Source organism: Rutilus rutilus (assembly GCF_951802725.1).
Source record: "Rutilus rutilus genome assembly, chromosome: 24".
NCBI lineage: Eukaryota > Metazoa > Chordata > Actinopteri > Cypriniformes > Leuciscidae > Rutilus > Rutilus rutilus.
In genome coordinates this window covers 10,285,212-10,310,226 of record NC_140228.1, presented here as the reverse complement: position 1 = coordinate 10,310,226, position 25,015 = coordinate 10,285,212, and the positions used below count along the sequence as shown (strand labels likewise).

General features: G+C 34.7%; 1 protein-coding gene across 6 annotated transcripts; it reads left to right on the top strand.

The window, feature by feature from the left end:
• The first annotated feature begins 18,759 nt into the window (after positions 1–18,759).
• Positions 18,760–24,465, top strand: LOC311283713 (C-C motif chemokine 8-like). 6 transcript variants are annotated; one of them, XM_084398324.1, is made up of 5 exons: positions 18,760–18,861; positions 22,075–22,175; positions 22,264–22,378; positions 22,480–22,551; positions 22,678–24,465. In XM_084398324.1, exons 2-5 carry the CDS (start codon positions 22,103–22,105, stop codon positions 22,700–22,702), a joined length of 285 nt encoding a protein of 94 aa, XP_084254450.1. In that variant the 5' UTR covers positions 18,760–18,861; positions 22,075–22,102; the 3' UTR covers positions 22,703–24,465. The 6 variants fall into 6 exon arrangements, with proteins under 6 accessions (XP_084254450.1, XP_084254447.1, XP_084254448.1 ...); XM_084398321.1 differs by having other exon boundaries at positions 22,261–22,378; XM_084398322.1 differs by having other exon boundaries at positions 21,165–22,175.
• Positions 24,466–25,015: the final 550 nt, after the last annotated feature.

Sequence of the window (25,015 nt, the reverse complement as noted above, 5' to 3'; positions counted from 1 at the left end):
TTATGATATTTTGACTCTGAGCTATGGCTGATTTATGTTGGTACTGTGGAAGATTTTTCAGTCGACACTTAATAAATATATCTGGGGTGTCAACAGTCGACACTTAATAATCTTTATACTCTAGATCTGCGTCTACTGTCGACAACTGGATTCGAGTTCCTAACCCTAACTTGTTCCCCTAACTAACTTGCTGCACAGCAATAATAACCGACAGACTTCAGCAAATGTCCCTTTATTGCTTTAATCACGTCCGGGAGAGTTCTCGAGCAATTCTCAGAGAATCTCACCCGCAAAAGGAATACAACGGTTTTTATAGAATAGGAACATGGCGAAAATGACATGATACATTACATAATTTCCCTACAATTTGATTGGTTCTTCATAGGCAAACCCTTCTGTTACTAGGTAGAAGCAAACTCTGTTTTCTGGATTACTCATCGATTACTCACCAGGGAAGATACGCTTTCCGGGTGATGGATTACCCCCTTGGGATTACTTCATTGTTAGTCACAAGTTTTCAAACCTAGACATCTGTCTAGTTTCATTTCCCCTATTTGTTATTTCTACACTCACACACTCAAAGTCACGAGTTTTCAACCAAAGGTTTTGGAAACATTTAAGATTCAAAAGCATATGAATGTTGTTCCTGCAAGAAAAATAAATGTTAGTTATGATTAATTAAAAAATCCATCACACTATATATGGTTACTAGGGTGCTCTAAATGGTTGCTAGGCTGTGAGTAGACGGTTGTGAGTGTGATATTAAATAGCTGCTCGCTAGCCTGAATTAAAAGAGCCACCCTGTCCCAACCCATGTTCTGGACCAGATTTGACCCAGGGATGATTTGTGTGCCACAATTTGATCCATAAGTATAAGTATATGTTTATGATTATTACTTCAAAAGCATCACTTAAAATGGCGTAGAATACTATACTAAATATGTGAACACTTTATAAGTTGTTAAATTCAGCTATATTTCAAATGATGTTTCTTTAAACAAAGTTCGGGAGGAGCATGCTCAAATAATCAATCCAATGAACTCGTCTTCAACAATCATCATGTCTATCCCATCAGCATGAGAGGAAGCATACAGATATTCACTCAGTCGACTCACCTACATCCTTGACAGTTTTTCAGCATCCCTCCACCACCCTGACACCTCACTGCTTGTTCCTTCCACAGCCAGGAATACGGGGGGAGTACTCAGTGTTTGGGCCGGATACCGAGCCCGGAGCCCTCTCCTCGGACAGCACGCCTGACTTATTTGTAAGTGTGAACTCGTGAAACACACTCTTTGAGTTACTTTACTTAAACTGGATTTTTCTTCTCCCATGGCTGTCTCCAATCACTAAGGGCTGCTCCCTGTCCATTGCAAGCACATTTAGTTTTGTGGATGATTTCATCATTGTTCTCTCATCACCTTCTGGATCAGTCACACTTTATGGTAGGTGACCTTAATTAACATTACAATGAGAACATTTGGTTTAAGCACCGAAGCACGGCAGTATGATCTTCTTTCAATTTAGTACTTTTAACAGTCAGTTCATTCAACAGCAAACAATGTAAGATACATGTTTCAAATCACTCTTGTTGCAGATATAATTACAGTAATACAGTTGCCACATTAGTCAATACACTTACCTTACCTAACTTATGTAATTGAATCCATAATGTTTGTAACAGTATCTATCTAGTGTGTTATGAAAAGGTGTGATGAAGTTATGAAACCCATGAGGTTTTGTGATAAACTCAGTTTGCTGGCAATACAGTAAATGTTCCCCCTGTACCATATGACTGAACTGTAGTTTCGTGATTTACAGATATCAACTGTAGTTGAGCTTTACAGATGAAGGGTGAAGTTCAGTAATGTGGCAGTCTCTACAATGGTAATCTGTTTAAAGCATCACATGGCATACATTCTGTAATGCAAAATGCTGTATTTGATGCCATCTGTCTCCCTTCTACTGATGTACTTACTGTACTATACAGTCATTGACTGTTTCCTCTCCCTTTATACTCTATCCTGCTATACTGTATGTTCACAAATTGCAAATATCTCACTAGAAGTGTACCAACTGATTCTTTGATTAACCATTAAGTTCAGTTGGATTAAATAATAGACAAATGTATTAAACTGAACAAGAAGAGAGACAAATCAAAAGTTTGATAGTAAGAGCTTTATGAAAGGCAGTTACTGTGAATGAAACATTTATGTAGACGAAACACTTATTTTAAGTTGTGAAAAGGATACTTTTTGATTTTGTGTATTGTACTAACACAATTGAAAACATGCTAAAATGTTTTTAAAAAAGTGCACTTTTGATGATCTTTTGTGATATTGGCACTAAGAGTTTTGAAAATGTACATTTTACTTGTGGAAATAGTACCAAAGCAAAAACAAACAAACAAAAAAAACAACAACCTGTAAATACCTACAGTATGAACTATTGTTACTGGACTTTACTATTGTAAATTCCCACATTTACTGCCAATAAGCTTGATGTATTAGAACTAAGGGTAGGGTTAAGATTAGGGGTTAGAGTTTAGCTTTGGTGCGCTATAACATGCAAGTATAGGTATTGTATCAAATGGTAAAGTGTGACCAAATGATCTGTTGTAGTATAAATGGTGAGTGGGTGGTGATCTCTGTTTTAGAAATACCTGGTTATCATGCAATATCACGCAATGACATAACATAATTTAGTAACTTTTAGCAACAAATCGACCATGGTCTGTCTGAATACTCAATTCTGATTGGCTGGAAGTTCCAGTCAGTATAATCATTTGTTTTCACATTGGGAGGTTCTTTGCCTCCACAGCTAACCATGAACGAGCTCTTACTTATAGCATCCACACATAAAAATGAATCACAAAAAACACAGATGTAAATTCATGGCTACAAATCACAAAAAGAGATCAAGAACATGATCCTGATACAAACTAGATGTACCGCATGGCGGTACAAAATATGACCGCCGCTCAGGCCTGCACTGGCTTTCCACAAAAATAAATGACGAGGAGCAATTTGGCTGTATTGCGTGTTTATGTATATAAGTTGTATATTTTAAAAGACTGTCTGGAGTATTCCTGTGGATCATGGATAATTTAGAGTTTTGTAATTATTTGCTATTACTATTTAAGTTTTATATCAAAAGTCATTAGTTTAGACACTTAACATCCGTAATGTGAAAATGTCACATTCATAACAGTGGTTTTCCCTACATAATGTATTATAAAAATGAGTTTCAAAAACACACTTATTGTGTTCAAGCAAGTCTTTTTCGTGCTACATTGGTAACAACAAACAGCTTTTTAAACAAAAAACAAACAAAATTAAACTCATTCCCACTGTACCTAGTAGAACACTTAAGTAAATGTCCCATTGAAATTAATGGGATTTTATGGATTTAGGTGAAGAAAGTGTACACATAATACATTTTGGTCTGTACCATGAAGAGAAAACTGATTCAACTATATAAACTATATATTTTCTGAAAGCGTAGACTCTCAGGATGTGATCTAACATGGCATGAAACATGTCCCACCCACCTCATTAGTATACTGCCCAAGCATAACACATTGGGTATTGGTAAATCGGGTATATGGCTGATACCTAAAAAAAGTAGTAGTATGTGCATGTCTGTCTGTGTGTGTGTATGTGTGTGTGTTTGTGTATGTGTGTGTCTGTGCGTGTATGTATGCGTGCGTACATGTGTGTGTGCGCGTGTGTGTTTGTGTCTGTGTGTCTGTGCGTGTGGATGTCAGTGTGTGTGCATGCTTGCGTTTGTTTATATTCCTGCATGTGTGTGTGTGACAGTATCATCCTAAACCAGCAACCCTTCGCTCAACAGCACCATCTACAGGCCGATGAGTGTACAGTCACTAAATGTGCACATAAATGAATTTATTTTATACCCCCCCATGGATGAAATTCTACGAAACTTAGCATACCCCCAGAGGATGTCAAGTTAATCATACACATGAAATATGGTGCAGTTCTGACCCCCGGGGACCAAACGAAATTTTTCCGTAAAAGTCTAGTGGGGCTACATGCCCACCAAATTTCATGTTCCCCGGTGTTTCGGTGTCTCTGGTATCGTTGACGAAAAATTCAGTAGATGACAAAAAAAAAAAAAAAAACTTTGACAATCCCTATATGACCGCTTTCGCTAGCTACGCTACCGGCGGTCATAATTATATGTGAGTATATGAAATGATCAAGAAATCCAAGTGTTCTCATTTTACTTTTTGTATGATAAATTGCTTGTGATATTTCTTGTTTGTAAGTTGCTTTTGTCAAAAAACATTTGCTACATGAATAAATGTCAATAATCAGATCCAGATTGTCAAGTGATTGCGGTGAAGTTTGTATTGTTTATTGTTTCATCTCTAGATTTCACTGTTATCTCACTTATTCTCACTGAAGGATCATCAGTGAAAGTTCATCCAGGAGGAAACACAACTCTCCCCTGTAGCATTAAAGATGATACAGAGATCACTTGGATCATTACAAACGGAAACCAAACATTTGTAAGAATCTTGAAACTAGAACATCTGTATGCGGGTTACTCTAAACCAGAACCCTCCAATATTCACCCAAGTTACACTGAGCGGATAAAAGCTCTCAGTTCTCCTACAAACACTCACTCTCTGCTTCTGATGAACATCACAGACACTGATCTGATGCTCTACTGCTGTATGGACTATAGGACTGAGCAATCTCACTGCACAAAACTGGACTATGAAGGTAACATATTTCCACAGATTATTTAACACTTTCCTAGTGTATTTTTTTTTATTTAATTTGCTAGTTAAAACAAAGATGTGAACTTCATTTATTTTGCGTCATTTTATGTATCAAACCTCAAACTGAATTAGAAACCTTTTTCTGTTATGTGTGTAGATGAGCACTGGAGATATTTTAAATCATGATTCAGTGATCCTCAGTATCAGCCCGTGGCTGCCTGTCGTCTGTGTGCTTCTGCTGCTGTTACTGGTGTCAAGTGTCTGTGTGTGTTGGAGACGAACAAAACTACAGAAAGGTGAATATTACTTAAACATGATTTTATTGTCAGTATTTGAGAGGCAAAAATTAGATATTGTATAAATACATATATATTTTATTTATACAGCTGTACATACAGTACATAATGCACAAATCTGTTGTAAATCAGATGTATACCACATTATTTATTTATTTTCACATTATTTACACATTATTTATATATTTTAATTATATAATATATATTTATTATTTAAATATTCTTTCTGTTCTTGTCATAAATGTAAATATGTATGCAAGAGCTCCTGAAAAAAAAACGAAACTAATTCCTCGTGTGTTTGCGCACACTTGGCGAATAAAGCTCATTCTGACTCTGATTTTGATTCAGTTATCTTTAAGCTGATGACATTCTCGTTCTTCTTGCTTTCCAGGGTGAAATAAAGTTTGGTCATTTTATGATGAGACGTGAGGAATGGACACCGACTGAAGTTATTTATACACCACTGAATAATATTTGTTAAATCATAATTTCAAAATTCTTTATACACTTAACATGTTTTGCGCTCACACACATTAACAAGTTATTGAATTTGCACTGAATATGTTAAAACAAATTATCTTGTTGTGATTATGTGGAATCATAAAGCACCAATTTCTGACTAAACTTTAAACAACATTGGCTTTATGGATACATTTATTATCAATGTGTTTTCTTTTATGTTAGTTATTTTTGATGAGATTACGAACAGTAAAAAAAAAGAAGCAAAAAGCAACACTTCTAAAGAAGTGCATACAAACAAAGAAGTAAAACTTTTGGATGCATTTGCTTGTGGGTGATGTATAGGTATGACTTTTGAATATCCTAAATGTTTTTAATGCCAACCATATAGTTTAGTGACCATTAACCACATCTTGTTTTTCATAGTTGTCAGTCACACTGGACATTTATAACCACACATAGCGCTTTACCACAGTGAACCACTAATGTGAAATGTGCTGTTGTATCTGAGCTACAGACCACAGCCGGTCCAGAAAGTGTGTGATCATTTCAGAGAAAAAACAAATTTTCACCGCAATACTGCAAATGAGTTTATATCTTCTTATTTTAATGCATGATGTTTGTTTGAAAGGGTATTAGAGTGGATTGGTTCAGTTAATCAACATTTAATTAGTTAAAAAACAAACAGTGTTTGAATAAACCCTTTTAGAAACAATCAGTTTGTTAAAGGGGTCATGAACTGGATTATGTTATTATTTTATAATGTTTCCTGGGGTGCCCCTATAATGTCAGTATGATTTTTTACATCAAAGATTGTCATTATTTCGAAATATAAGGCATTTTTTCTAGCCTGGGTGGTTTTGCATTTTCCATTTCCATTTTCAAAGAAATGGAGCGTTCTTTGATCGCATTCTGTATATAATTTAAACAGTTTAAATACGATTATTTTCATCCTACTAAGAGAACCGATGTGAAGTTGATCTTTTAGTCACTGGCTTGATTTACTGATACATAAACAGTATTCAACGAGTTTGAGAGAAGATAATCTGTCTGATCTTGAATAATTACACATCAGAAATCACTGACCACAGATCAGGCATTAGAATAAACATGGTTACTTACATGTGGCGTAACCACCTCGAAAATGAGATGATTCATCTCAATGGGTTAATCCTAATAAATAAATTTCTAATAATGTGTTCTCATTACGAGTTTGCTTTTAGATGTTTATGATTCATGATCTGTCAGTTGATTGGGAAGATCCTCCCACAGGAGTGAGTTTACTGATAGATGATGCTGGTGGTGGCGTGGAAGTCAGGCTTTGTTTCTTTGAGCTCTGCTGTAAAAAACAAAAAAAAACAAAAAAAACAATGTGAATACAAGAATACTACTGTATACTAAATATGCAACACTTTATAAGATTATATTGTTACAAATTCAGGTATGTTTCACCACACTTGTGGGTTTAACTTACAAAAGCTTCTTAACTTCCTCCTTCACCCATGGTTGTCTCCAATCAAGACAGAAATCTCCTCGTTCAGTCTTAAAGCTGTTAAAGAGAATGAAAAAGTTAAAACAGAAATCTAGCATCAGATGCTGTTGATCTCTAATCATGACATGTTTTCTTTAGAGAAGAACTGGGATTCTTACATGACGGCCTTCACACTCCATGTGACTTTTGGTTAGCAGCCTGAAACCGATGATAGGATCACTCTACTGTACATTGGAGACGACTCTACAGCATGTGATCATCTTCTTATCAGCATCTGCTGAGACTGAAGAACAAGGTAAACCTCAATATTCTGCATCATTCCATCAGATATAATAATATACAAACAGTTTCAAGCACTTTACCTGTTATAGTCCAGATCACAGATGCAAAAACCACAACAGCCAAACTCCTCATGAGGATCCTTTGTGTCTCCATTGTCACAGTCGATCTTCAACTCTCACTGCTTGTGTCTGAGAGAATATATTCAAGACTCTTACTAGTTTGACTTAAATAGTCAATAAAGCAGAGCTTAACCCTAGTGCTTTGTTGAAAACCCTGTAAAACTTTGTGTACTCAGTCAAAAATGACCGGCCTTTTAAAAATTGCTTGTAAACCGTTTGTTATGCTATATTATCACCAAATATTGCATTCAATCTTTTTATCAACTTGTTGTCTGTCAATTGTCACATGTTTTGTATTTCTTTTTGGAACTGATTGATCATAGGCCTCATCGATCTGAGCTCATGCACCTCAGCTTTTGAGTAATGAAAGCCTGATTTGTGGATAAATTTGTCAAAATTTGGGGAATATCACACTAGTGTGCTTTAATATTTAACTAGGAAGTTTGTTTTGAAATGCTTTTATTTTATATAAAATGTAACAAAGTCACACTTGTGGAGTTCACGGTCAAAAATAAATTACAAAAAATTGCTTGTAAATCGCTTGTTATGCTATATCACCAAATATTGGATTCAATGTTTTTGTCAACTTGTTTTGTTTCAATTAGGACAGGTTTCATATTTGTTTTTGAAACTGATTGATTGTAGGCCTCATTGATCTGATGATAAGATAAAGTGATCTGTGAGAAAGAAAGCCTGTAATACTCAAAATAGTTTGTTTGTGTACATGAATGTGTTTGTGTGTGTGTGTGTGTGTGTGTTCACGGCAGTGAGAGTGTGCATATCCATGCATGCACAGGTCCGAGGCCTTTATCTTTGCAAGCACACATGTAATTATGTGAACATGAACATGATGCTCCTGAACACTAAATGTTTGAAAACATACAGTATACTGTCTGATGTATTTTCGATCTCACCATTCATTTTCAATGGATGGTCATTTTTGACCAATATAAGCTCAGATTAATGAGGCCTACATTTTGTACAAAATTAAAGCATTTCAAAACAAACTTCCTAGATAAACATTAAAGCACACTAGTGTGATACAGTGTACAGAATAATTTTACATTTTATGCAATATTGTTAAAATTACACAAGAATAATGTTTTTTTTTGGTCAAAAAATTAGGTGCATAAGCTCAGATAAAGAGGTCTACGATCAATCAGATCAAAAAAAAAAAAAAAAAAAAAAAGTCCTCATTGAAATAAAACAAGTTGACAAAAAGATTGAATCCAATATTTGGTAATAATATAAAATAATGAGAAATTTAAAAGCAATTTTTGTAGACCAGTAGTCAGATTTGACAAGAACACCACAAGTGTAAAGCTTACGACCCACTAACTACGTTCTGCATTAGAGAAATGCTCTTAAAAATGAAAATTCTGTCATCAATTACTCGCTCTCAAGTTGTTTCAATTACAAAATAAATGTGTGAGAGTTTCAGATTCAAGATTACAAAAATAACATTGTGGTGCGATGTTTTCTTTAAAACTAGATCTGTACTTTATTTTGTTCTTAAAGGAATAGACTAGTTCACTTAAAACTGAAAATTCTGTCATCATTTACTCGTCCTCAAGTTGTTTCAAACCTGTATGAATTTCTGTCTTCTGCTGAACACAAAGGAACATATGTTGAAGAATGTCAGTAAAAAATAAAGGAGAAAATACTATGGAAGTAAATGGGGTCCATCAACTGACATTCTTCAAAATATCTTCTTTTGTGTTCAGCAGAAGAAATAAATTCATACATGTTTGAAACAACTTGAGGGAGAGTAAATGATGACAGAATTTTAATTTTTAAGTGAACTAGGCTATTCCTTTAATAACCGAATATAGTACAGATCTAGTTTTAAAGAAAACATCTCACCACAATGTTATTTTTGTAATCTTGAATCTGAAACTCTCACACATTTATTTTGTAATTGAAACAACTTGAGGGAGAGTAAATGATGACAGAATTTTCAGTTTTAAGTGAACTAGGCTATTCCTTTAATAATCAAATATAGTACAGATCTAGTTTTAAAGAAAACATCTCACCACAATGTTATTTTTGTAATCTTGAATCTGAAACTCATCACACATTTATTTTGTAATTGTAAATACTCTGAAGACTTTTGGAAGCAAGTAGCCTATCTATGATGGTTTTTGATACAGTCTTAAAATCAAAATAGATGAGTCTATAAGACTTAATATTGGCTCCGGAATTGATAACACATTAAAGGTAATAATTCTTCTTGAGTCGTTTCATGTACATAAAGCTTATGTCTATAAAACCCTCCTTTAAGTTTTTCCTAAAGATCTTAACATATGACTCATTGAATTCAATTACTAAAAATAATAAGTGTATAAAAACATCTCTTACTAAAAAAAAAGAAAATAAAGTAATTTGTAGAATTTAATGTTTTACTCTGTACGATGTAAGATGTGTTCCCCAATTTCAGTTTTGGCTTCTGGTTTATGTTAAATGTCATTGTATGTTTTTCTGAAAGTTGAATGAAAAAAGGACTGAACTAGTTACAAATTAGCTAATATTACTCAGCCCTTTGTGTGGACTTTACGTTCCAATGTAAGAAATTGTGAATGGCTGGTGCAACCCTATACTGTTCGGGACCGTTAGTTTGATGAGAATAACCGAGGTCTGATATCTGAAAGTTTATATTTTTTTCTTCTCCTTATCACTAACATTTAGATATCTAAATCAAATTAAACACCATCAATAAAAAAAAATAAAAAATAACCTAGGTTAGCTGATTACCTTAAAAGTCCATAGCAATCAAGTCGTAGGCTACTTTATCGGACAAGCGGATGCAATGAGACCTCGAACTTTTCCTGTTTGTTTATGTAAGTGTTGTGAACTATTTTCAAAGGAAAGTAGCGCCTTCCCTAAAAGTCGCTGCTCTAGATGACGCCATACGTCAATTAGCATATTCATGACGCCATCGCGTCGTACTTGCGTTCTGTCTGCTTAATGTGTCAAGCCAAAATCTCATTTTTCGTTTTTTAAACTAAACTAAAAAACGAATAAAATGTTCATTTCTCGTTATTCCATTCCAAACAGGAAATGAAATGATCAAAAAAGTACACGGACCTATATAACTTCCCAATATTTTTAATATATATAAAATATGATTTCACCAACACGGCATGTATTTTTTTCATGTATGGAATGGGAAGTATTTCCTACTCTTTTTGTTTTTTAACGTCTTGTTTGGGGATGTGTGTACGTACAGTATGCAAAGTTGTTACTTGGTTCATGTTTTTTTCTGTTTATGTCTTTGCTTGTGAATCTATCCCATAACATGCTTCATTTGTTTAGTTGCTAAGCCAAGTAGACACTGGATGAGAGTTTTTTGGCTGATAAATTGCATGACCAACTCTGTGCATTAGGTGCTGTTCTCCACTAGAGGGCGAACTTTCTATTACTGTAACACAATTAATTAGTATACTACATACTATGTAGAGAAATGTTTCACCCAAAAACGAAAATTCTCTTATAATCTGAGAAATATTAGTATGCTGATATATTTATTTCCATTACAGTCAATGGGGACTGGCTCTTTTTTTTTTACCTCAAATAGGACTCGGAAGCAAAAGTATTATAAGCAGAGGCGGACAGAGTACACAGCTTCATTACTTGAGTAAAAGTACAGATACCCCTTGCTAAATTTGACTCAAGTACAAGTAAAAGTACTACAGTCAGATGTCTACTTAAGTAAAAGTAGTGAAGTACTTGTTTTTAAAAGTACTTGAGTATCAATTTCTAAATATTGCATTACTACTGCCACAGTGCTTACATTGGTAAACACAGCAAACACTTGAAGCGAAAACGATCATTAACTTGTTCAGAAAATTGAAATAGTCTGGCGAGGTGGGGCCACGGGTTGGCACATTCCCGGGATGGACCTGCTGCGTCTTCATCCATTGTTTCGTCCATGGTTTCGTCTCTTATCTAAATCTGACCATGGAGTTGACTTTGGCGGAAAGCTGAAGGTGATTGCTGATAGGCTGTCCCAATCAGTGGCGCCTGCACAATCCAATCACGTTTGAGAGGGAAACAACAAATTGAGGGTTTCCGAGATTTTTCTTTTTTCCTTTTTTTTTTTTTTTTTTAAAGTAGTAACGGGTACTCACGGTTATGGATAGAAATGTAGCGGAGTAAAGAGTACAATATTTGCCTCTCAAATGTACTTGAGTAAAGTCATGAGTACTCCCCAAAAATGATACTCGAGTAAAGTACAGATCCCTCAAAATTGTACTTAAGTACTGTACTCAAGTAAATGTAGGCTACTCCGTTACTGTCCGACTCTGATTATAAGTGAGAAGAAGAGAGAAAGTAATTCTGATTCGTAATAATACGTGGGTGAAACTAGCCTATTTATATGTGAACCTGGACCACAAAACCAGTCACATGGGTCAATTTGTTTTAAATTGGGACAAAAAGGACAATAGGACAATATTTGGCTGAGATACAATTTGAAAATCTGGAATCTGAGGGTGCAAAAAATCGAAACATTGAGAAAATCGCCTTTAAAGTTGACCATTTATGTTCGCGATTGTGCTGCATTCACTCACAAAAATAAATGTTTTATATATTTACGCTAGGAAATGTACAAAATATCTTCATGGAACATGATCTTTACTTAATATCCTAATGATTTTTGGCATAAAAGAAAAATACATAATTTTGACCCATACAATGTATTGTCGGCTATTGCGCACAAATATACCCGTGCGACATGTGACTGGTTTTGTGATCCAGGGTCACAATATTTCTTTAATGATTCAGCTTAAATATGATTAAATACAGACCAAACTGTTACATTTAAAAGGCTGGATGTAAGTAAGCAGTGCCATTTTTTCCCCAAAAGTGCATTTAAAATTTAAAGGAGATAAAAGAAAGCAATTAAGTGAAACTTCTTTTAACTTTCACATAAGCTAAAGGGGACCTTTTTTGCTTAAATAAACATATATATTCTCTTTGAATAAATTGATATATAGATAGATTTGAATCTCCTTCAGACCTGGAGGAAAGATGATCACATTATAAGTGTTTTTTATCAATACATAAGCATCATATTAAGATGTCATATTAATATCGTACCTTTCAGTCTGAATTGAATCCAGCGCGCTGTTGGATCAGAGCAGTACTTGTCTTTCTCTGTGTAGAATCTGCAGGACAGATATACAGTACCACTGAAATGAACACAATATCAGGCATATAAAACTGTGAAATGTGTGTAGAGAGAGCTTACACTATAGCATCCACACACGGACTCAGAGCATTCTGATGCCTGTATCCAATCAGTTTAACTTCAGGAGGGATTCTTCCCTTCGACACTTCCTTACAGCAAGTCACTCCAACTCTAGTGGGCCGACGATCTGAAAGAGAGACAGAGATTGAAATCTCCAAAGCACGTTCCGTCACCTCCGACATTGGATCCGGAAACTTTTTTATTGGATCCATCATCCGGCACCTCCCGTGTCACTAAAATTAAATGCCTAAATGAAAAAAAAAAAAATTACTTTTTGTGTAGTGTTCAATATTTGTGACGTGCGCGCTTGTTGTACGAGTCGAGATTGCTGTATAGCCTCGATCGTTTCACTCAGAGGAAAAATGTAAAAAAGACAGGAAAGTTTGCTTAACTTTTTCAAATACGCTGGACAGTCAGATCCGAAACAAGCAAAAATCGTTTCCGCTGATCAAAAAGGAGACCAGGCGGTGGACACAGCCTAGTATCGACATAATATCTCGTTATTTAAAAAAAATAAGGGGATATTCTAATCTGCATTAAGCCACATTGATTTTATATGGGAGGAAAATGCTTAACGTGTAAATGCGTTCATATTATGGGCTCATCTGTTGAATAACAACATCGAGGGGAAGCTCGATTTTTTGTACATAGCATAGCCTATTTGTTAGGATTTTAGTATCATAATGATTAATAAATGCACGCGTAATTATCCGTGAACTTGATTTGAACAAATACCTTTCAACTTGTGCAAAATTCAGAATTAAATGAATGTGCAGAAATTTGTACAACTAGAGGGTATGTAGGCCTACTATAATGTTGTAGCCATTAAAAAACGCATTTAGTTTCATATTTGTTAAAATATTGTAATGTTATTTTTTTTTTTCCATTTATGTTGATTTATGAAAAGTGAACAGAACAACACCAGCGAGTAAGGATGTGCAATATGAGACATGGAGCGGGTCAGACATGATTTTGACCGTTGAAGTTGAAGTTGTTTTGTAGAAAAGCCTTTCTTTAAAGTGAATTTCATTTTGTATAAATTGTATCTTAATTTTAATCAATTTTTCATCAACCAATTGCCTGTATTTAATGAATAGGCTACGAAACAAATATAATGGAGGCGCCTGCGCGCTCACTTGCATTGTTGCATTGTACGTGAACTAGCACATCCTAACTTAACGAAACTCGGTGTATGCCTCACACAGACATGACAAATAAATCAAATACACAAAGCTTGAAATGTCTTTAAACGAAATAATTCAAAACGAAAAAAGAAAAAGGCTACTCTCTGATTATGTAATCCATTAGGCTTATTTATGTGCATTTCTCTCTATAGGCGCGTTCACACAGAGATGGCGATCGTCAACTTCATCTTTGCAGCCGAGTCGACACTTTTAGAGAAAACACTTGTTTATTAATAAAAATCAATACACGCGTCACCGGATTTACAGATGCATGCACACATTATTTCGAAATAACTAGATATTGTGTTGAAATAAAATTATTATTAATAATAGCCTACATCTTTTAGAATAGGCCTATTTGATTGAATGCTGAATGTTGCGCTTGTTCAATTTAATAAAATTAAAACTTGTTGTTTAACTAAGCTGTTTAAATTTAATTGAAAGACTCACGCTGTATGAAATCTATCGAGTCGGTCAGCGCCACCACCAACACAAGTGACGCAGACAGAGATGAAAATGTGGAATAAAGCTGTTATTTTTGTTTTATTTGCACAAGTATTCTCGTAGCTTCGTAAAATTACAGTTTAACCACTGATGTCACATAGACTACCTTTTCGATCATCTAGGAACTTTTCTGGGCCTTGAACGTCATACTCTGCTGTCTTAATTTGCATTCTGGAGATGAACGGAGGTCTTACACGTTTAGAAATGACACGAATGTGAGCAATTAATGACAGAGTTTTTATATGACATACGAAAACCAAGTTTTACTTACATTAAGTTTCCTCTCCTGCGTTGCTTGATCCTCCTGAACTTGAACGAACCATGTCCATGTGCTGCATGCTTCGCGGTATTGCGGCTATGGCGGCTGCACGTGTAAAGTGCGCGAAGTTGCCGCAATGCACGTAAAGAGGGGGAGGGGTTGAGAGCGTATTATACAGCTCATATAATAGTTTAAAAGTTTATTATTTTAATTTTTTAATATAGTGTTTCATTAATAACTATGTTAATTTATAAAATAAAATCACTATACTAAAAACTCCACTCTTTCTGGTTGGGGGGGGCCAATGGGGTGGCCAGTGTCATTTTGGGGGTGGCCGTGGTGGCCCCCCCTGGCCCCCCCTTGGAGGCGCCACTGTGCGTACTGTATACAGTATGTGTGAAAACAAGACGATCTTGATCTTGATAAAGAAAACAAAACTGTGCTATAGCTAAATGCAATCTATTAATGGATTCACCATCATTAAAGAGATAGTCCACCAAAAAATTTAAATTCTGTCATAATTTACTCACCCTGATGTTTTCTTCTGCTGAACAAAACAATATTTTGAAAAATGTCCCATTGACTTCTATTGTATTTTTAAACAGAAACTGTTTAGCTTCTAACTCTCTTTAAAATATCTTCTTTTGTCTTCCACAGAAGAAAGTAAGTCAACAACATGAGGATGCACTTTAGGCCTATTGAAGGCTCCTGAATAAAAAACAACATTGTTTTATCAAGGCTATATCCATGTGACATGGTACTGACTCAGTACCATGTCATATCTACTGACATGGACATGGTGACTGTAGGCCTATACAATGGTTCTGAATGTCATAAAAAAAAAAACATAATACCATGGTAATTATAGTGTTTTCGTGTACTGTCAGTGTTTCGGTAGCCTGGTAATACCAAACTCTGCTACTTCGCTTTGCTTCGTAGACAGAGTCTGGAATGGCATAATAGAGAAGTGTTTTCTCTCTCGCGGGGGGCGCTTGTCTGAAGTTTAAAATCATTGGTTACCCATAAGCCAATCACATAACGTTTGGTTATGGCGTGTGTTATGCGCATGCTCAGCCGCATCTAACTTCCACTGTAAACACATGTATGATGCGAAAACAAAACCATCGAGCGAAATACCGGAGTGAACATGGCTGTGCGCGACTTTTGCAGATTATGTGAAGTAAAAATCAGCGCATCCACGGTACAATCAGCGTCTACGTCACGGCTCTCAGCCCGCCCTCTGTTCGTTGATTGGCCCGGCTGTTTTCAGGCCGGAGGCAAACGGAAAGCTATTACACTGTTTCAGACTAACTACAGAAGCGAAATGAAATTGAGCGGAAGTAAGAAGTCTGACGTAGTCAGGCTAGTGTTTCGGTAGGTGGTGAGAAAATGTATTTACCTCGTTCAAGGCGCCGCACGAGCAGGTTTTCTCTTGAACGTAATTCAGATTCATCGCTGACAAACGTGATAAGGTGATTCTGCAGGTTGTTTCAGTTGATTTTAGGTAAATATTTCCAGCAGATGTTAAACGGCGACAGATTCATGCCCTGTTTCATGGATCACCGATTAAAAACGAATATTTCACCAGTTGTATACACTGGTTGGTATGCGAATAAAGTACTTTGGTTTTGCAGTATATTCCTGCGTATTTGACGCAATTTCAAAGAAGTTGAACATATTTTAGTGTCAAGCTCAGAAACCACACTAATGTTAACATGGGGCATTCGTATGAAGGTAAAAGAGTAGCAAAACTCGAGAGCACCTAGATGTGAATTTGAGAACTTAAGTACAATAAATATTCGTAATTGTACACTGTAAAATCCAACAGTGATTCTAACTAACACTTTTCAGTTAACTTTACTTAATGTCTTAAAGGGGTCATATAATGATACATGCACTTTTACAAGTTGATTGTACTGAAATGTGTGTTGGCAGTGCCTGTACATCATAGTCTGCCATTGTTGATACGCTGGAGCAGAATGGCGTCTAAGCGATTGTGGTGTTCTGTTCTTGGGTGCAATAAGGAACACAGCAGTCATTTTGATGTTCCTAAATCCGAACCGCTGAAGATGCAGTGGCTGAGTTTTGTTTTCGAAGGGAATATTCCCCACGATCAATGTCAATGCTTTCATGTTTGCGCGAATCATTTCACCAGACTGCTTTATAAACAAGAACATTGAAAAAGGTATTAGCTCCTGTCTGAGTATGTGTTGTTTATGTGCCTAATGACTGTCATAGTCTCACAGACTGGTTATTTTTTAAACAGATTTGATATGCTAATTATGCAATTAATTTACGTTAACTGTCTCTTTCTCTGCAATTTCTCAACTGAGAATAATGGTCAATAATAATCACGATTATAATTTTGAGCAAAATAATCGTGATTATCAGTTTCATTATTATCATGCAGTCCTAACCCAGCCCACCCCGCTAAAAACAGGTTTCTCCCTCTTACCAAATTAATATTTAAACCACCATAAAATTTCTAAATAATGCAAAACATTTTTGTTATTGTGATCATCATAAAGGCCTTAAGCTGAAATGTACTGCATTTCTAGTCATTGTGCATAATTGTACCAGTATCTTATGCATTTACAAAAACACCTTTAATTTATGCTTTATTTTATATGCTTTATTTTTTATGTGTGCTTTCTGTCTTTTATGTACTAGGGGCTATGCTGAAATGTATTAGTTTCTTAGTGTTTTTTCATGTGTATGTTGAATGTTACACTTTTATACACTTAAATATTGAGCAATCTACAGCCTAATTCTTTTTAATATAAGTTATATATAATTTATATATAAAAAAAAACAATTATGTACAATTCATACATTTTATTTCATTTATTTGAGTTTCATGTAAATATTTTTTCATGTATGTTGAATGCTACACTTAATACACATTTACAAACTTAAATATTGAAATTGTCGTGTCATGTGCTTTCTCTTCCTTCATAAAAATGTTATGAGAGTTTTTTACTCCAGTGGGGCCAATTTTCATGATCTTGCCTATAGGGCCCCACAACCCCACAGGCCGGCACTGTTAGGCCATATACTGCCACAGCAAATTGATGCAATTAAAGTTAGACAAATCAAAAACTTTGCAGGATAACCAATATGATAGCTGCTCAAGAAAGGAACACTATTATATAAAGAGGAGATGTGAACATTTCACAATGAAGGGTAATGGTGTGTTAAATTGGTCTTACTATAAAAGGTAATATAACTTGTGACATTTATTTACTAATATGATTACATTAGATGGAGAGCAGTATTTAAGAAAAATGTATACATATACATTGCAAAACAAGTAACTGTTCTTCAATAACATGTAACTTATTCTATAGTTTGTTCTTCCTTCCTTAGATTGAATGTTCAGAATGTGGAAGGTTGGACTGTGTGGTCAGTACTTCCACAGTTGGCAAATACAGCTGTCCTGCATGCATGCACATTTGCCTATTTTTCTTTCTTTCTTTCTTTCTTTCTTTCTTTCTTTCTTTCTTTCTTTCTTTCTTTCTTTCTTTCTTTCTTTCTTTCTTTCTTTCTTTCTTTCTTTCTTTCTTTCTTTCTTTCTTTCTTTCTTTCTTCTTTTGTTATTGTAGCTTTCATACCTGTTTACTAATGAATATGTTTGTTGAACATTCCCCTAAATAAATGCTGTGGATAATTCACTGGATCCATAAGCTATGGCTTATCAATTTTCACCACTCTTTAGGAACATTTATGGAGTGTACTGTATGCTTTATGCTTTAAGTCATTCCTCAGCAACATTTAAATAAATAAATTATAAATAAATAAATGCTTGACATGTCCCTTTAACCACAGCAGTATTGCTGCTCAATTTAAATTAAGCCACAAATTGGCATCATAACAATAATCTGAGAATACACACGCACTGCAAAGACACAATGTCAATAGCATAATTTAATTAAAACACATTAAAACTTCTCTTAAAGGCTTCTGATTAGATGTGATATCTAAACAGTAGCAAATACAGGAGACAGGACATGATTGCTAAAATATTGTGAGGGTAAAATAATTCTTCCTCGGGAATCTATCTGGACAGACAAGGATATCAGTCAAGTTTTACTGGGCTCGGTTTTTGTAAACGTCGCTCCCCCAGGAGATGGCGCACTAGGTTTGGTTGACCGACTACTAGAGGTTATGGCGAACGTCACATGAACAAACCATGGGAACAAACAGGAAAAGTTCGAGGTCTCATTGCATCCGCTTATCTGATAAAGTACGACCTGATTGCTATGGACTTTAAGGTAATCAGCTAACCTAGCTAGTTATTTTTATTGATGGTGTTTAATTTGATTTAGATATCTAAATGTTAGTGATAAGGAGAAAAATAAAATAAAAACCTTTCAGATATCAGACCTCGGTTATTCTCATCAAACTAACGGTCCCGAACAGTATACAGTATACACAATTTCTTACTTAAATTGGAACGTAAAGTCCACACTAGAACTTAGTAACTATTAGCTAATTTATAACTAGTTCAGTCCTTTTTTTATTCAACTTTCAGAAAACATACAATGACATTTAACATCAAACAGAAGCCAAAACTGAAATTGGGGTCACATGTATCTTACATCGTACAGAGTAAAACATTAAATTCTACAAATTACTTTATTTTATTTTATTTGTTTTTTATTTCTTTTTCTTTTTAGTAAGAGATGTTTTTATACACTTATTATTTTTAGTAATTGAATTCAATGAGTCATTTTAAGATCTTTAGGAAAAACTTAAAGGAGGGTGTACCGTGTAATAGACATGACTTATAAGCTTTATGTACATGAAACGACTCAAGAAGAATTATTACCTTTAATGTGTTATCAATTCCGGAGCCAGTATTAAGTCTTATAGACTCATCTATTTTGATTTTAAGAATGTATCAAAAACCATGATAGATAGGCTACTTGCTTCCAAAAGTCTTATATTTTATATTTATAGTCAGAATATTTACAATTACAAAATAAATGTGTGAGAGTTTCAGATTCAAGATTACAAAAATAACATTGTGGTGAGATGTTTTCTTTAAAACTAGATCTGTACTAGCCTATATTCGGTTATTAAAGGAATAGACTAGTTCACTTAAAACTGAAAATTCTGTCATCATTTACTCTCCCTCAAGTTGTTTCAAACATGTATGAATTTATTTCTTCTGCTGAACACAAAAGAAGATATTTTGAAGAATGTCAGTTGATGGACCCCATTTACTTCCATATTTTTTCTTTATTTTTTTTTTTACTGACATTCTTCAAAATATCTTCCTTTGTGTTCAGCAGAAGAAAGAAATTCATACAGGTTTGAAACAACTTGAGGGTGAGTATTTGATGACAGAATTTTCATTTTTAAGAGAACTATTTCTCTAATGCAGAACGTAGTTAGTGGGTCGTAAGCTTTACACTTGTGGTGTTCCTGTCAGATCTGACCACCGGTCTAAAGAAATTGTTTATAAATTTCTCATTATTTTATATTATCACCAAATATTGGAATCAATATTTTTGTCAACTTGTTTTCTTTCAATTAGGACAGGTTTTTTATTTTTATTATTGATCATAGATCAATGTTTTGTTTTGAAATGCTTTTATTTTGTTAAAAATGGAACAAAGTCAGACTTGTGGAGCTCCCGGTCAAAAATGAACAGCCTACAAAAAGTACCTTTTGAATCTGAATTTTGCTATAATATTATCACCAAATATTAATTGGATTCAATCTTTTTGTCAGCTTGTTTTCTTTAAATTAGTTTTAAAAAGGTTTTGTGTTTATTTTGTAAACTGACTGATTGTAGGCCTCATTAATCTGAGCTTATATTGGTAAAAAAATGACCATCCATTGAAAATGAATGGTGAGATTGACAATAGATCAGACAATATATGTTTTCAAATAAGACAAACATTTAGTGTTCAGGAGCATCATGTTCATGTTCACATAATTGCATGTGTGCTTGCAAAGATAAAGGCCTCGGACCTGTGCATGCATGGATATGCACACTCACACTACCGTGCACACACAAACGCACACACACACACATTCATGTAAACAAACAAACAAACAAACTATTTTGAGTATTACAGGCTTTCTTTCTCAGATCTCTTTATCTTTAACTTTATCGTCAGATCAATGAAGCTCAGATCAATCAGTTTCAAAAACAAATATGAAACCTGTCCTAATGGAAACAAAACAAGTTGACAAAAAGATTGAATCCAATATTTGGTGATATAGCATGAAGGGGGAGGATTGGAATCCACTGCTGCTTCAATGTATATGTAATGAGTGATTATAATCAAGGTATTAATCAATATTTTTCCTTCTAAATATCAAATGATTTGAATGACTTTTCTGGAGATTTTACTTTGTTATAGAAGTTACCAGTGTGTTCACTGAAATGTTCTTTAAATGTATTCTTTAATGTCAGTATTTGATATCTGAATGCAGTAACATTGCTTGCTTATTTATCCCGGCTTCCAGAAATGAAATAGGGACTGGTGTGTTTGAGAAAGGTCTTCAACCTGTTAAAACAAATAGGGGTCAGGGTAATGTGTGTTAGTCTTCTTGGTTACAGGTTAAGGAACCACTGGCATTGTTGGAGATTGACTGAGTTGTTGTTCGGGACATGCTGGCACCCAGCAACCCAAATCTGCGACCTGGAAGGTCACGACATGCCTAACATCAGGGTCCGAGTGTCAGCTGCATAGTCTATGGAGATATGCTTCAGTCTATCTGTATATATGTGGAAAATTACTATTTTTATCAATTTCTTAGCCAATGAGATACTGCAACCTGAAGCAATGACGTAGCTTAGACCTTGGTGAAGGGTATAACTGCTGTGATCTTTGTAACTGTAAGCGGGGCGGCCTGCGAACTCCTGTGTGAGTCTTAAAGTTGACTTCTGCTGATGAAACTGCAAACTATCTTCAGTAAAACTTTTCTTCAGTTTTTTTATAATTCTGACTCCGGGTCTTCTTTCAAACATCTGGTCCTTGGGTCCTAAACTGTTAACCCCTAACAAGCGTAACAAGTGATTTACAAGCAATTTTTTATTGCAAGGTGGTCATTTTGACTGGGAACTCCACAAGTGTGACTTTGGTCCATTTTGTACAAAATAAAAGCATTTCAAAACAAACTTCCTGGTTAAATATTAAAGCACACTAGTGTGATATTCCCCATATTTTGTTGAATATTGACAAATTTATCCACAAATCAGGCTGAGCTCAGATCGATGAGGCCTACGATCAATCAGTTCCAAAAAGAAATACAAAACCTGTGCCAATTGACAGACAACAAGTTATTGTTGTTGATTATTATTGTTGATAATATAGCATAACAAATGATTTACAAGCCATTTTTAAAAGGGTACAGAGTACACAAAAGGTGTTACAGGGTTTTCAACAAAGCACAAGGGTTAAGCTCTGCTTTATTGACTATTTAAGGTGAACTAGTAAGAGTCTTGAATATATTCTCTCAAACACAAGCAGTGAGAGTTGAAGATCGACCGTGACAATGGAGACACAAAGGATCCTCATGAGGAGTTTGGCTGTTGTGGTTTTTGCATCTGTGATCTGGACTATAACAGGTAAAGTGCTTGAAACTGTTTGTATATTATTATATCTGATGGTACGGTGCAGAATATTGAGGTTTACCTTGTTCTTCAATCTCAGCAGGTTCTGATCAGAGGCCGATCACATGCTGTATTGTCGTCTCCAAAACAAAGATGACTGATCCTATCATCAGTTTCAGGCTGCTAAACCAAAGTCTTCCATGTATGAAGGCCGTTGTGTAAGAATCCCAGTTCTTCTCTAAAGAAAACATGTCATGATTAGAGATCAACAGCATCTGATGCTAGATTTCTGTTTTAACTTTTTCATTCTCTTTAACAGCTTTAAGACTGAACGAGGAGAGTTCTGTCTTGATTGGAGACAACGATGGGTGAAGGAGAAAGTTAAGCTTTTGTAAGTTAAACCCAACAAGTGTGGTGAAACATACCTGAATTTGTAACAACAAAATCTTATAAAGTGTTGCATGTTAAGTATACAGTAGTATTCTTGTATCCATATTGTGTTTGTTTTGTTTTACAGAAGAGCTCAAAGAAACAAAGCCTGACTTCCACGCCACCACCAGCATCATCTATCAGTAAACTCACTCCTGTGGGAGGATCTTCCCAATCAACTGACAGATCATGAATCATGAATGTCTAAAAGCAAACTCATAATGAGAACACATCTACAAGTAGTTATGAGTTTTAAAATATGATATATTATTATATTAAAATATTTCTAAAGTTTAAAACCCTTTGGTGTTCTTCGGGGTCTTTTTAACCGGAAATGACTTTTGCTGAATTTTTTTAAAATGTTATTTTTGTCCAAATGGCATGAAACTTTGTACAGCTCTCAACCCTTTCTAGATCTAAAAAAAAAAAAAAAGTATTGTAATAATATCTGTTTTAATGTTAGCGTGAAAAAAATAGTCACACTCGTGGTCAGAGAAAATGGACAAAATTCATCATCAAAATCAGACACAACACACACAGAGGAATACATTTGTGAGACTAAAAACTGCTCTCTTAGCATTTTTCACATAAAATAGTGTGTAAAATAATGTGGAACCACCACAAAAATAAATTAGGTGACACTGACACATCGACAATGTGAACACTCACACACACACACATACACAGAGAGGGAGAGAGAAAGAGACAAAAGTTTCTGCTTTATTTGCTCATTTGTTATGCTGTTCAGTTCATTGCATTTTGATGTTCATGTCATGTATTTGTACTCAATATATCCTATAACTGTTCATATCTGTTCTGTTACAGTTAGTAACTAAAGTGTAGATTACATTTGTACTCTCTGGAGAGACCCCAAAGATCACTAGTGTCACCCCAAATGAAGAATATCAGAGGGTATTTAAAGTGATGGTTAGTAAATTAGGTGTATTTAAATTGAATATTTAAAATATATGTTGTCAAATACATGATGTAGTTTGACAGTAACAGTTCTTAATTTATAAATTTTATTCAGAAACTGAATTATAGTGAAACTGTTTTAGAACAAATGTTTAAATACAATATTAGCTTATATATTATATTTCACACTGAAATATATTTCACTCAATGTACACTCAACTACAAATAAACTATGATCAGCAACAACAACTGGTTTTGCTTGTGGTTGATGTTTCTGAATGTGTGCAAGAGGTCTCTGTCAGAAACGATGACACCTTTTCTCTTTAGCATCTTTATTCTTACATTAGCAGTTGGTTGATGACGATGTATGTACTTCCTTGTGCTACTTATGTAAACGTCATCCATAATTAAATGTTAATTTGCAAGAATAAGTTGGTAGCCTATGTCTTATGAACTTGTGTGACCATGAAAAAGTCCTTTTCAATTTTTCTCCACATATTCATGTTGATTTAAGTAAATCAGGTTAAACTTCACAGCCTGAATAAATAGAAATAAATATATATGCCAAGGGGTAATTATGGAACAACAGTTTTAAAAAGTTACTTTTCACTATTATAGGCCTATTTTATAACTGCATTTTCATGGGTTTAAAACAATATTTTAGTTATAAGAGACAAAAAAAAAAAAAAAATTGTGCATCAAAACCACTCTTTTCCTGGCGAAAAAAACAACAACAAAAAAATATTATTTTCAAAAATCAACAAATATGCAAAAAACAAAAATAGCTGAATGTAACATTTTTGACAAGCCAAACGTGTCAGTCTCTGAGTAACATGCAATTTAAGCCACTAACATCTCCAGCACATTTCATAATTACCCCAAAATCAAACATAGTTCACCCCTCAGACACATTATCACATCCGTCAAAGCTTAGGCTGGCTGTCAGTTTGAATATTAGAACTAAACACATCGACATACCACACTCATGGGCATCGATCACTTCACTGAATACTTGCCAGGTAAGAAATATATCCTTATTACCGTTTTAAAATCCACATTTTAAATATATCCCAACATCAATGTCTGTGAACAATATAATCAGAAACTTAACACATCAGCTTCAAGTTGTATGTTTTTGCCTGCAGAAAAATAACTCCTAAATTAAAAGTTTGTAATATACTTTAATTAAAAATTCTCATTAGTATTGTAAGAAAATATGCCATAATGTACCCTGAGTGTAAACAGCCGCATTCATCATGAAGCGTGCAAGCAATTTGCAAAGATTAATATAAATATTAAAATAAAGGTTAATAAAACGTTACACTCACTTCTTCTTCTGGAGGTGCAGCAGGAACACGAATAGTTGGTACCGATACTTTTTTCAGGAGCAGCTTCTTAGCAAAACCAGCTTTATACTGACCCTCGTTTGTAAAGCAGTCTGTTGTGTGAAATGATTCGCGCAAACATGAAAGCATTGACGTTGATCGTGGGGAATATTCCCTTCGAAAACA